Genomic DNA, 13,511 nt, shown 5'->3' on the forward strand with positions numbered 1-13,511 from the left:
ATTTGAAACCTTTTATTTTATACATAAAAATGAAAAATGCTTCCAGCTTTGCATTGGTTTTGTTCCAGGAATGTTCACAGCAGGGGGCTGCACTAATAGGCAGGACTAGCGGGAATGGGTGTTAAGCACCAGGGAATCGTGGCAGGCCACTGCAATGCCCCCGATGAGGTTCAGGAACTCGGGGAAGTCGAGCTGCCCATCACTGTTCAAGTCCAGTTTCTTCATCATCCTGTCCACAACACCCGGGTCCTTCTGGTTCTGCAGAAGCCCAAAGAGAGTTTGAGTTTATGTCTGCTCCTCACCAAACCTGTTCAGTGCCAGAGCACGGGGCTTGGTGGAGGGAGGCAGAATCCAGTGGGAGCAAGCTCATCCCGTTGCCCACCATGGTGCTCGGAGGCCTTAACTGCCATCCTGGGGGCTGCAGCCACAGGAGCCTCTCGTGGCCTTGCTCACCTTTGTGAAGGCAGCCAGCTCGGTGTTCATGAAGGCCAGGAACTCCTTCTTGGAGAGGGTGCAGTTGTCCCCTTCGCGCCCCGCGTACCGCTGGAAGACGGCGAGCAGGGACTCGATGCAGCGCTCGGTCTCCGTGGGCTGCTGGAGCAAGAAGCGGGGTCAGGTGAGTGTGGAAGGGAGCTCTGGGCCTTCTAGAGGAGGAGCTGGGCTGGAGGGGGCCTCCTGCACTTGCTTCCCTGGAGGAGTCTCCTATGCCCAACCTGTCCAACTGCATTTCTTTTTGCCTTGGCCCAGCGCTGCGGTGCAGGAAGGACCCAGAAGATTGGGGAGTGGTTCATGGAAAATCCCCTGGGGACATGGCAGCTCCCAGCAGAGGAGGGTTCGGGACTGGGAAAAGCTGATGCTGCAACCACAGTGACCTGCTAGGCTTTGTTGCATGCGCTGCAGCTGGGTTTCTGGACAGATAACCCTGTCCTCCCCCCTTTTCTTCCCCCTGCCCTGTCTGCACAGAGGAGAGACTGAGTCATGAGAGAAAAATGCAAGCGGAGTTGGCTCCTTCTCCAGCAGGGTTGGACAGGGCAAGGTGGGGGGGATGCAGGGCTCCAGTCTCTGGGGCTGGGGGGAGCCTGCTCTTCCCTTCCCTGCTAACCTCAGCATCCTGGGGCCTCCCTGCCACATCCTGCCCGGTCTGAGCCTCAGCTTGGTGAATGTGACAGGGGCTGAGCTTACTCAGCCTCAAGTCCTCAGCTCTTGGCTCCCTTGGTGCTGGGGCGGTGGGGAGGGGGGGGCAGGACAGTGGAGCTGCAGCCCCGAGTCTGGTGATGGGCAGCGGAAGTACCAGTGGGGGCAAAAGGAGAAGAGGGGAGTGAAGGGGATGGGGGAGAACAATCCAAATGCCCACCCCGTAGTGCCCCACACCTGCAGGGACGCTCTGCCCTCCCTATCAACCTCTGCACCCTCTTCCCCTACCCGGGCCCCTTTCTCTGGCAAAGATTTGGCTCAGCCCTTGGCGCCGTCTGCTCTCTCCGGTGCCAAGCCCCGTCTTGCCTTCAGCTCTGGGGCCTCTTGTGGGGACAGCGCCTTTTCCATCGCCCTCCTGCCCTTGGGGGCCTGGCTCTGCCTCCCCATCCCGGGCTCCCGGTGCACTCACCATGGCTGCGGTGCGAGGAGGGGGCTTGGTTCTGGTGGCAGCCGCGGCGCGAAGTGGCAGAGCAGGAACCGGGGTGGTTTTGAGCTTCACCCCGCAGCCGCCGCCCTTCCCAGCCCTGACTCAGCCCCTTGGGCTGCGTTGGGCAATCGTCATCCCTAACGGCGGATCTGGACGTGCCTGCGGTCCCCAGCTCGGGCTCAGGAATGTGCTGGGCCCCTCCTTCAGACTCTGTCCCTTTGCTTCAGGAGCTTTATTCCTTACAGTTATTCACGCTCGCCTTTTCCTCCTCCTTATCCGTTTTCACCCCTTGATCCCTTGCAACGCGTTCATTCCTAACTCGTTCACTTCATCCACAGGCTCGAGGTTAAGCTCCCCCCTGGGGCTGCCTCGCTGTTACCCGGAGTTTCTGCAGTATTTCTTCTTGCTGTGGTGAGATTCGAGCTTCCCAAGCTCTTCCAAAGAGCCCGGCCAAGGCAGATGGGGTGTCGGGGAGCAGGCAGCGTTCCCCTGCCCACCCTGGGTGTCATCTGCTGCCTGTCCCCTTCAGCTTTGACCGGTCCCCACTGCGGCACCCTGGGAAAAGGGGGGAAGGCAGCCCCATAGGGTTGGGATGCTGCACTGGGAGCTGGCTGCAGCATGGATTTATCCCCAGTGGCGCTGGGCTGAGTTCCTCAGCGGGGCTGGCCACCCTTGTGCTGCTGCGGAGTGAGGGACCCTGGAGGGCTGAAAACAGGGAGACACAGAGGAGGAACAGGAGGCACCTGAAAGGCACCCACAAAGGCAAGTAATGTGCCCAAAGAGCTCCGGGTGGCGGCTGCCAGGCACCAGCGCATGGAGCTGGGCTTCCCAGCCGCTCCCCATCCGTTGGGAGCCAGGGAAGTTGCTGGGATACGCGGTGTTTGCACAACCACCCCCAGCTCCACGCCTTCGCTGACGCTGAATCGCCCGCCCGAGGCCGGATTTCCCCGTGAGTCCCTGCCCCGGGCGGTGCCGTGCGGCCCCAGGCGCTTCAAGGGGAGCCTGCGGAGGAGAGGAAGGGATGCAGAGGGCTGCAGGGGTGTGTGCTGCGCCCTGGGACCGCTTCCAGGGACGGGGGCTCTGCGGGGGATCCTGCTGGAGACCCCAGCTCCGCGTCGAGCAGGACAACGGGCAGCAGCAAAGCAGGGAACAAGTCTCCGCAATGGGTTTTCCTTTCTTGCCCAAATTTCCTGCCCCCAAGCTCTCTTTTTCCCCATGTATTGGCGGAAACAGTACTTCCTCCCCCTCTCCTTCCAACCCCTCCCAAACTGGAAACAGCTCAGTCCATGTAAATCAAAAGGATTTTCCAAACCTGGGAGCTGGGGGCAGGAACGCTGCCCCTCTTCTCCTTGGAGTTTGCATTTCCACCTGCATTTTGCAAACTCCTCTTTGCCTTCCCTTAGCAATAAACCCTGAACTGCTCTGAGAGGTGAGTGCCCTTTCCCTCTTTGCACAAGCCAATCCCAGCGCCGTCCTGGCTCCATGGGGGACACACACCTCAAGAGGTTTTGCTTTCCTGCTGCTCTGTGTGTGTTTGCAGTCAGGGCTTTGGCCCCATTTGCAGACAGCCCATCCGGGCTGCCATATGCTTGCCACCAAGGCTCATGACAGCTGAGAGCATCGCCCCATGCATCTGCCTGCCCCTGCCTGGGACAGATCCTTCCAGTGCCCCAAGCACTGGGTTCAGAATGTCACTGGGTGGTGGTTTTGGCTGCCCTGGGTGCTGCCTGCTGGGGTGAACCAGGCTATGGTGCCTTGGCTCCTCCTGGCCTGTTACCAGCCTGGTTGCTTTTAAGAGCAGGATGCAGCGATGCTGGGTTTGTCCTTGCTTCTGTCTTGGTCATCTCGCAGATTCGCAGCCCCATCTGCTGAGGGAATTGGTTCTCTGTTGCTCAAGAGAAAGAAAAAGCCCCCAGCACAAGAGGGATGTGGAGCTCTTCAAGAGAGTCCAGAGGAGGGCCAAAAAGATGCTTCGAGGGCTGAAGAGTTGGGGTGCACCTGGACACCCCTGTGTGGATCGTGGAGCACAGCGTGTGCAGGAAGGCCCTGAAACCATGCACATCAGTGGTAAGGGCCAGAGGTCTGTGGGCTCCTGGACACGTAGAAGGGGGGATTTGGTGGGATTTTCAGCAGCCCCCGCCTGGATTAAATGCCTGGGATGGGGAGGAATGTGTGAGCTGAACTGAGCCACCCCCCCATCAGGCTGAGGCCCTTGTAGATGAGATGCAAGGATGAGAGCTGTCAGTAAGTGCAGTCATCAGCTATTTATTCTGGTTGTTCATGCAATACATCAGTGTGAAGAAGAAAGGCAGACCCCCCCACCCGCCACCATTACCCTGCAGTAACCACAGCACAACGCAGCTGCTTCAAAGCCTCTGCTCAGCTGTTAGGGGAGCAGAAAGGTGCAACCAAAAGCTCTGAGTCTACAGAATTTTTTGGGTTAGCTTTTGGTGGTGTTTTTTTTTTTTTCTCCCAGCCTTGAGGATTTTCAGGCCCCAATGAGATTGAGATATTGGGAGTTTTTAAGGGGTTTTGCCTTGCAGAAGAGTCACGCCACAGGGTAGAAGAGATAACAGGGACATAAAGGATAGAGGGACCCAAGGAATCCAATTAGAGCAGGAAAATGAGTACTGCATTATGGCAGCTGGACATAATGTGGGAATAAGGTGGATAGACATAATGCAGGAAGGCAGAGGCTTCAGGTACTGCGGTAACTGCCTGCCTACCTACAAGCTGAATATGGTACATGGAAAAACCACTTGACACCCTCTCAGAACACCCTGTTAAACTGTGTAGAGATTCCTCTCACGTGTTTGTACTGAGGTCGTGGCAACTCGCTCTTCCCTTTCACGTGCCTGGCGGTAGCGACGATCATAGACCTCAAGGTCCAGCTCCCGTTGGCGCTTGACCCTTCTCTCCCCCGCGGGCTCTTCAATCTCTCTTTCCCGGTAAACCCTTCTCTCTTCCTCTGCATCAAGACGCTCCAGGTCACGCTCCCTCCTTTCCAGATCCCCACTGGCCTGCAGTTCCCGGGACACGCGATGGATCTTCACGTCATCTTTTGCAGCCACTACATCCGTCTCTCGTGTCCTCTCAAGCCTCACAAGGTCGAGTTGCCTCCTTCCATCAATTTCAGCCTCACGTGCTTCAAAATCACGTCTCTCACATGTCTCTCTCTGGTTGATGGTGGCACCTCGCTCTTCCCTTTCACGTGCCTGGCGGCGTCGACGCTCAATGACATCCAGATCGAGCTCCTGTTGTCGCTCAACCCTTCTCTCTCGCAGAGGCTCCTCTCTCTCTCTTTCCAGGCAAATTCTTCTCTCCTCCTCTGCATCCAAACGCTCCAGGTCACGCTCTCTTCTATTGACTCTGTCACGGGGCTCCAGTTCCCGGGACACGCGATGGATCTTCACATCAGCTTCTGCTGCCAATACATCCGTCTCTCGTGCCCTCTCAAGCCTCACAAGGTCGCGTTGCCTCCTTCCATCGATTTCAGCCTCATGTTCTTCAAAGTCACGTCTCTCACGTCTCTCTCGTTGGCTGGTTTTTGTACCTCGCTCTTCGCTTTCAAGTGCCTGGCGGCGTCGACGCTCAATGACCTCCAGATCCAGCTCCCGTTGGTGCTCAAACCTTCTCTCTCTCAGTGGCTCCTCCCTCTCTCTTTCCAGGTAAATTCTTCTCTCTTCCTCTGCATCCAAACGCTCCAGGTCACGCTCCCTTCTTTCGAGCTCCTCACGGGGCTCCAGTTCGCGGGACACTCGATGGATCTTCACATCAGCTTCTGCTGCCACTACATCGGCCTCTCGTGTCCTCTCAAGCCTCACAAGTTCTCGTTGCCTCCTTCTGCTGACTTCAGCCTCATGTTCTTCAAAGTCACGTCTCTCACGTCTCTCTGTCTGGTTGATGATGGCACCTCGCTCTTCCCTTTCACGTGCCTGGCGGCGTCGACGCTCAATGACATCCAGATCGAGCTCCTGTTGTCGCTCGACCCTTCTGTCTCGCAGAGGCTCTTCCCTCTCTCTTTCCAAGCAAATTCTTCTCTCTTCCTCTGCATCCAAACGCTTCAGGTCACGCTCCCTTCTTTCGAGCTCCTCACGGGGCTCCAGTTCCCGGGACACGCGATGTATCTTCACATCAGCTTCTGCTGCCAATACATCCGTCTCTCGTGCCCTCTCAAGCCTCACAAGGTCGCGTTGCCTCCTTCCATCGATTTCAGCCTCACGTGCTTCAAAGTCACGTCTCACTTGTCTCTCTCGTTGGCTGGTTTTTGTACCTCGCTCTTCCCTTTCATGTGCCTGGCGGCGTCGACGCTCAATGACCTCCAGATCGAGCTCCCGTTGGTGCTCAAACCTTCTCTCTCTCAGTGGCTCCTCCCTCTCTCTTTCCAGGTAAATTCTTCTCTCTTCCTCTGCATCCAAACGCTCCAGGTCACGCTCCCTTCTTTCGAGCTCCTCACGGGGCTCCAGTTCGCGGGACACGCGATGGATCTTCACATCAGCTTCTGCTGCCACTACATCGGCCTCTCGTGTCCTCTCAAGCCTCACAAGGTCACGTTGCCTCCTTCTGCTGACTTCAGCCTCACGTTCTTCAAAGTCACGTCTCTCACGTCTCTCTGTCTGGTTGATGGTGGCACCTCGCTCTTCCCTTTCACGTGCCTGGCGGCGTCGACGCTCAATGACCTCCAGATCGAGCTCCCGTTGGTGCTCAAACCTTCTCTCTCTCAGTGGCTCCTCCCTCTCTCTTTCCAAGCAAATTCTTCTCTCTTCCTCTGCATCAAAACGCTCAAAATCACGCTCCCTTCTATCGACTCTTTCACGGGGCTCCAGTTCCCGGGACATGCGATGGATCTTCACGTCAGCTTCTGCAGCCACTGCATCAGCCTCTCGTGTCCTCTCAAGCCTCACAAGGTCGCGTTGCCTCCTTCCATCAATTTCAGACTCATGTTCTTCAAAGTCACGTCTCTCACGTCTCTCTGTCTGGTTGATGATGGCACCTCGCTCTTCCCTTTCACGTGCCTGGCGGCGTCGACGCTCAATGACCCCCAGATCCAGCTCCCGTTGATGATCGACCCTTCTCTCTCGCAGAGGCTCCTGTCTCTCTGTTGCCAGGCAAATTCTTCTCTCTTCCTCTGCATCAAAACGCTCAAAATCACGCTCCCTTCTTTCAACCTGCTCTCGGGACTCCAGTTCCCGGGACACGCGATGGATCTTCACATCAGCTTCTGCTGCCAATACATCCGTCTCTCGTGTCCTCTCAAGCCTCACAAGGTCGCGTTGCCTCCTTCCATCGATTTCAGCCTCATGTTCTTCAAAGTCACGTCTCACTTGTCTCTCTCGTTGGCTGGTTTTTGTACCTCGCTCTTCCCTTTCAAGTGCCTGGCGGCGTCGACGCTCAATGATCTCCAGATCCAGCTCCCGCTGGTGCTCGACCTTTCTCTCTCGCAGAGGCTCCCCTCTCTCTCTTTCCAGGTAAATTCTTCTCTCTTCCTCTGCATCAAAACGCTCCAGGTCACGCTCCCTTCTTTCGAGCTCCTCACGGGGCTCCAGTTCCCGGGACACGCGATGGATCTTCACCTCAGCTTCTGCAGCCACTACATCTGTCTCTCGTGTCCTCTCAAGCCTCACAAGGTCGCGTTGCCTCCTTCCATCGGTTTCAGCCTCATGTTCTTCAAAGTCACGTCTCACTCGTCTCTCTCGTTGGCTGGTTTTTGTACCTCGCTCTTCCCTTTCAAGGGTCTGGCGGCGTCGACGCTCACTGACCTCCAGATCCAGCTCCCGTTGTCGCTCGACCCTTCTGTCTCGCAGAGGCTCCTCTCTCTCTCTTTCCAGGCAAATTCTTCTCTCTTCCTCTGCATCAAAACGTTCCAATTCACGCTGCCTTCTTTCAACCTGCTCTCGGGGCTCCAGTTCCCGGGACACGCGATGTATCTTCACATCGGCTTCTGCAGCCACTACATCCGTCTCTCGTGTCCTCTCAAGCCTCACAAGGTCGCGTTGCCTCCTTCCATCGATTTCAGCCTCATGTTCTTCAAAGTCACGTCTCACTCGTCTCTCTCGTTGGCTGGTTTTTGTACCTCGCTCTTCCCTTTCAAGTGCCTGGCGGCGTCGACGCTCAATGACCTCCAGATCGAGCTCCCGTTGGTGCTCAAACCTTCTCTCTCTCAGTGGCTCCTCGCTCTCTCTTTCCAGGTAAATTCTTCTCTCTTCCTCTGCATCCAAACGCTCCAGGTCACGCTCCCTTCTTTCGAGCTCCTCACGGGGCTCCAGTTCGCGGGACACGCGATGGATCTTCACATCAGCTTCTGCTGCCACTACATCGGCCTCTCGTGTCCTCTCAAGCCTCACAAGGTCACGTTGCCTCCTTCTGCTGACTTCAGCCTCACGCTCTTCAAAGTCACGTCTCTCACGTCTCTCTGTCTGGTTGATGATGGCACCTCGCTCTTCCCTTTCACGTGCCTGGCGGCGTTGACGCTCAGTGACCTCCAGATCGAGCTCCTGTTGTCGCTTGACCCTTCTCTCTCTCAGTGGCTCCTCCCGCTCTCTTTCCAAGCAAATTCTTCTCTCTTCCTCTGCATCCAAACGCTTCAGGTCACGCTCCCTTCTTTCGAGCTCCTCACGGGGCTCCAGTTCCCGGGACACACGATGGATCTTCACATCAGCTTCTGCAGCCAATACATCCGTCTCTCGTGTCCTCTCAAGCCTCACAAGGTCGCGTTGCCTCCTTCCATCGATTTCAGCCTCACGTGCTTCAAAGTCACGTCTCTCACATGTCTCTCTCTGGTTGATGGTGGCACCTCGCTCTTCCCTTTCACGTGCCTGGCGTCGTCGACGCTCAATGACCTCCAGATCGAGCTCCCGTTGGTGCTCAAACCTTCTCTCTCTCAGTGGCTCCTCCCTCTCTCTTTCCAGGTAAATTCTTCTCTCTTCCTCTGCATCAAAACGCTCAAAATCACGCTCCCTTCTATCGACTCTTTCATGGGGCTCCAGTTCCCGGGACACGCGATGGATCTTCACGTCAGCTTCTGCAGCCACTGCATCAGCCTCTCGTGTCCTCTCAAGCCTCACAAGGTCGCGTTGCCTCCTTCCATCGATTTCAGCCTCATGTTCTTCAAAGTCACGTCTCACTTGTCTCTCTCGTTGGCTGGTTTTTGTACCTCGCTCTTCCCTTTCAAGTGCCTGGCGGCGTCGACGCTCAATGACCTCCAGATCCAGCTCCCGCTGGTGCTCGACCTTTCTCTCTCGCAGAGGCTCCTCTCTCTCTCTTTCCAGGCAAATTCTTCTCTCTTCCTCTGCATCAAAACGCTCCAGGTCACGCTCCCTTCTTTCGAGCTCCTCACGGGGCTCCAGTTCCCGGGACACGCGATGGATCTTCACATCAGCTTCTGCAGCCACTACATCTGTCTCTCGTGTCCTCTCAAGCCTCACAAGGTCGCGTTGCCTCCTTCCATCGGTTTCAGCCTCATGTTCTTCAAAGTCACGTCTCACTTGTCTCTCCCGTTGGCTGGTTTTTGTACCTCGCTCTTCCCTTTCAAGGGTCTGGCTGCGTCGACGCTCACTGACCTCCAGATCCAGCTCCCGTTGTCGCTCGACCCTTCTGTCTCGCAGAGGCTCCTCTCTCTCTCTTTCCAGGCAAATTCTTCTCTCTTCCTCTGCATCAAAACGTTCCAATTCACGCTGCCTTCTTTCAACCTGCTCTCGGGGCTCCAGTTCCCTGGACACGCGATGTATCTTCACATCAGCTTCTGCTGCCACTACATCCGTCTCTCGTGTCCTCTCAAGCCTCACAAGGTCGCGTTGCCTCCTTCCATTGATTTCAGCCTCTCGTGCTTCAAAGTCAGGTCTCTCGCCTCTCTGTCGTTGGCTGGTTTTTGTACCTCGCTCTTCCCTTTCACGTGCCTGGCGGCGTTGATGCTCACTGACCTCCAGATCGAGCTCCCGTTGGTGCTCGACCCTTCTCTCTTGCAGAGGCTCCTCTCTCTCTCTTTCCAGGTAAATTCTTCTCTCCTCCTCTGCACTCAACCGCTCCAGGTCACGCTCCCTTCTTTCGAGCTCCTCACGGGGCTCCAGTTCCCGGGACACGCGATGGATCTTCACGTCAGCTTCTGCTGCCAGTACTTCTTCTTCTCGTGTCCTCTCAAGCCTCACAAGGTCCAGCTCGCCTTGGCGCTTGAGTCTTCTCTCCCTTGCGGCCTCTTCAACCTCTCTTTCCCGAAAAACCTTCCTCTCTTCTTCTGCATTCAACAGCTCCAGGTCATGCTCCCTCCTTTTGAGCTCCTCACGGGGCTCCAGTTCTCGGGACACACGATGGATCTTCACATCAGCTTCTGCTGCCACTGCATCAGCCTCTCGTGTCCTCTCCAGCCTCACAAGTTCTCGTTGCCTCCTTCCGCTGACTTCAGCCTCACGTTCTTCAAAGTCATGTCTTTCACTTCTCTCTGTCTGGTTGATGATGGCACCTCGCTCTTCCCTTTCACGTGCCTGGCGGCGTCGACGCTCAATGACCTCCAGATCCAGCTCCCGTTGGTGCTCGAACCTTCTCTCTCGCAGAGGCTCCTCTCTCTCTCTTTCCAGGCAAATTCTTCTCTCTTCCTCTGCATCAAAACGCTCCAGGTCACGCTCCCTTCTTTCAACCTGCTCTCGGGGCTTCAGTTTGCGGGACACGGGATGGATCTTCACGTCAGCTTCTGCAGCCACTATATCTTCTTCACGTGTCCTCTCAAGCCTCACAATATCCAGCTCACGTTGGCGCTCGAATCTTCTCTCCCTCGCTGCCTCTTCAACCTCTCTTTCCCGAAAAACCTTCCTCTCTTCTTCTGCATCAAAAAGCTCCCGGTCACGCTCCCTTCTTTTGAGCTCCTCACGAGGCTCCAGTTCCCGGGACACGCGATGGATCTTCACGTCAGCTTCTGCTGCCAATACATCCGTCTCTCGTGTCCTCTCAAGCCTCACAAGGTCGCGTTGCCTCCTTCCATCAATTTCAGCCTCGTGTTCTTCAAAGTCACGTCTCACTCGTCTCTCTTGTTGGTCGGTTGTTGTACCTCGCTCTTCCCTTTCAAGGGTCTGGCGGCGTCGACGCTCAATGACCTCCAGATCCAGCACCTGCTGTCGCTCGACCCTTCTCTCTTGCAGAGGCTCCTCTCTCTCTCTTTCCAGGCAAATTCTTCTCTCCTCCTCTGCAACCAAACGCTCCAGGTCACGCTCCCTTCTTTCAGCCTGCTCTCGGGGCTCCAGTTCGCGGGACACGGGATGGATCTTCACCTCAGCTTCTGCAGCCACTACATCCGTCTCTCGTGTCCTCTCAAGCCTCACAAGGTCGAGTTGCCTCCTTCCATCGATTTCAGCCTCTCGTGCTTCAAAGTCATGTCTCTCACGTGTCTCTCTCTGGTTGATGGTGGCAACTCGCTCTTCCCTTTCAAGTGCCTGGTGGCGTCGACGCTCAATGACCTCCAGATCGAGCTCCCGCTGTCGCTCGACCCTTCTCTCTCGCAGAGGCTCCTCTCTCTCTGTTTCCAGGCAAATTCTTCTCTCTTCCTCTGCATCCAAACGCTCAAAATCACGCTCCCTTCTATCGACTCTTTCACGGGGCTCCAGTTCCCGGGACGCGCGATGGATCTTCACATCAGCTTCTGCAGCCAATACATCCGTCTCTCGTGTCCTCTCAAGCCTCACAAGGTCGCGTTGCCTCCTTCCATCGATTTCAGCCTCACGTGCTTCAAAGTCATGTCTCTCACGTGTCTCTCTCTGGTTGATGGTGGCACCTCGCTCTTCCCTTTCATGTGCCTGGCGGCGTCGACGCCCAATGACCTCCAGATCGAGCTCCCGTTGATGCTCGACCCTTCTCTCTCGCAGAGGCTCCTCTCTCTCTCTTTCCAGGCAAATTCTTCTCTCTTCCTCTGCATCAAAACGCTCCAGGTCACGCTCCCTTCTTTTGAGCTCCTCACGGGGCTCCAATTCCCGGGACACGCGATGGGTCTTCACGTCAGCTTCTGCTGCCACTACATCAGCCTCTCGTGTCCTCTCAAGCCTCACAAGGTCGCATTGCCTCCTTCCATCAATTTCAGCCTCACGTGCTACAATGTCACGCCTTTCGCGTCTCTCCCTTCGGTTGGTTTTGGCACTTTGCTCTTCCCTTTCACGTGTCTTTCGGCTGTGGCCCTCATAGACCTTGATGTCCCGCTCCCTTTCTGTATCAGTCCTCCTTTCCTGTTCTCTATCTTTCCTCCTTGTATCATCTCTTTCTTCCCACTCCTTAAGCTCATGGTTTTCACGCTCACTTTCCACATGTTCAAGGTTATGTTCCTCATTTGTACGTTGTTCATCGATACGTCTTTCTAGCTCACAGGTCTCACAGTACCTGAGGTCAATTTCTAGTGGTTCCTTTATGTATGACTGATGCGGGACTCTCGAATCCAGGCATTCAGGCTCACGTAGCTTGTTGCTCTTCTCTTCAAGTGCTCTTTGTTCCAGCTCACGTAGGTGGTAGCGGCTTCTCTCTTCTGTGAGTAATTCAGGTTTACGTGGCTGATTGTCACTTCCTCTATCTGCTTCTTGTGGCCGCTGGTTTCTGTCATCCTTTGCTGGTCCTACTGGCTCATGTGGCTGACGGCTACCCCACCGGTTTTGCAGTGGTCTTGTTTCATAGCCCTGGCTGCGACTCCTTATGTCTGCCAGTTGGTCTTGCTGTGGCCCCTCTTGATATTTCCTCTCACCTCTCCGCAGCCTGGGCTCCTGTGCTTCCAAGCTTCTGTGCTTGCGGAGTTGTACATCTCCTCGTCTGTTCGGCTCTGGTGGCTGACGTCTTCTCTGGCTGTTCCGTTGGTCGCATGGCTCTCGGCTTTGTTCTTCATACACCTGAGGGATTGGCTCCCTTCGCTCACTGCTTCGTATTGCATCATTTACGCTTTGTGTGTTACGTTGTTGGTAACTCCCCATTTCCTCTAGTGTTTCAAGCTCATTGGCTCTGGTGTCTCGTTGCAGTTCGGGTTCACAGAGGGGATGGTCATTATTCTCACAGATTTGTTCTTCCTCCTCCTGGAGCTGTCGACTGCTCCCTCTGTTCTTAATTTCAGGCTCTTGGTGCAACTTGCCACTGGATGTCAGCTTTGTTCTTTGCAGAAGGTATGGTCCCTTCGGCTGGAACCAGTAGCAGGCTTTAGCCACTCTGAACACCAAAAGCAGGAATTCATTAAAATCAATATGCCCATCACCATCCCACTCCAGAAACTGCAGAATCTTGTCAACTGTCTGAGGGTCACGTGGCTTCTGCAGGGAAAAAACACACAGGGGAACAAAAAAGGGTGTTTAGGTTTCCTGCTCTTTGTCAGGGAAATGCAAAGACAGGGACAACTGCAATCTTTTCTCCTTCCATCTTACATAGCTTCACTTCTATAGTTCATCAGCAGTTCCATGCCTTTGTTCTCCATTTTCCTGGTTGTCCCCTGGCTGCAGCTGCCCAGCTGTCTTTGGGCACATACTGAATCCCTCTACTGGATCCATTTCCTTCCTACCTTTGAAAGAAAAGCACACTTCCCCATGGCTCATCCTCCAGCTTTTGCACATTGTCTTATGGAAAAAATGAGTTGGAGGATCTGTCAAAGCAGTCAGTGCAAAGGAACATAACTGCTGCTCCCCTTTGCTGAAAGCCTTCCAATCCCACCATCGTAAGAATAACCTCCTCTCCAGGAGATTTTTGTAGTCCCTGCACTCCAGTCTGGGCCTCAAGCCCTCCCCCTTGCAGCAGCACTCACAGCTATGACATCTGCAAACTCCCTCTGGATGAACTCTTGCATCTTCCTGTGGCTGAGGTTGGAGCAGTCTCCATCTTCCTTTGCATATTTGTGAAAGAGGCTGATGATGGTGGAAATGCCGTCTAAGAAGCGAGACATCTTCCT

At 55.3% G+C, this 13,511-nt stretch overlaps 2 protein-coding genes across 3 annotated transcripts; both read right to left on the reverse strand.

Annotated features, from left to right (window-relative positions):
- Positions 1 to 43: 43 nt before the first annotated feature.
- On the reverse strand, positions 44 to 1,786 carry S100A11 (S100 calcium binding protein A11). Of its 2 annotated transcripts, none has more exons than XM_061442461.1 (3): positions 1,604 to 1,786; positions 454 to 594; positions 44 to 258 (listed from the first exon to the last, which is right to left on the reverse strand). In XM_061442461.1, the coding sequence occupies exons 1-3, from the start codon at positions 1,604 to 1,606 to the stop codon at positions 106 to 108; spliced, it is 297 nt and encodes a 98-aa protein (XP_061298445.1). In that variant the 5' UTR covers positions 1,607 to 1,786; the 3' UTR covers positions 44 to 105. The 2 variants fall into 2 exon arrangements, with proteins under 2 accessions (XP_061298445.1, XP_061298446.1); XM_061442462.1 differs by having other exon boundaries at positions 454 to 591; positions 1,604 to 1,782.
- A 5,764-nt stretch (positions 1,787 to 7,550) lies between these two features.
- Positions 7,551 to 13,505, reverse strand: TCHH (trichohyalin). The gene is made up of 3 exons (XM_061442424.1): positions 13,368 to 13,505; positions 7,606 to 12,882; positions 7,551 to 7,562 (listed from the first exon to the last, which is right to left on the reverse strand). Exons 1-3 carry the CDS (start codon positions 13,503 to 13,505, stop codon positions 7,551 to 7,553), a joined length of 5,427 nt encoding a protein of 1,808 aa, XP_061298408.1.
- Between the last annotated feature and the right edge of the window lie 6 nt (positions 13,506 to 13,511).

The sequence above is a fragment of the Pezoporus flaviventris genome, unplaced genomic scaffold (genome assembly GCF_033815535.1).
Source record: "Pezoporus flaviventris isolate CSIRO_AGI_PZ_B2104156 unplaced genomic scaffold, CSIRO_AGI_Pfla_v1 ptg000225l, whole genome shotgun sequence".
Lineage (NCBI taxonomy): Eukaryota > Metazoa > Chordata > Aves > Psittaciformes > Psittacidae > Pezoporus > Pezoporus flaviventris.

Excerpts from the sequence above, each read along its gene's own strand:
- TCHH (XM_061442424.1), bottom strand. The coding sequence starts at position 13,505 with ATGTCTCGCTTCTTAGACGGCATTTCCACCATCATCAGCCTCTTTCAC. Across the intron at positions 12,883-13,367 it reads AGTTTGCAGATGTCATAGCT|AAGCCACGTGACCCTCAGAC; the intron begins GTGAGTGCTGCT and ends TTTTCCCTGCAG.
- S100A11 (XM_061442461.1), bottom strand. Across the intron at positions 259-453 it reads AGCTGGCTGCCTTCACAAAG|AACCAGAAGGACCCGGGTGT; the intron begins GTGAGCAAGGCC and ends GGGCTTCTGCAG.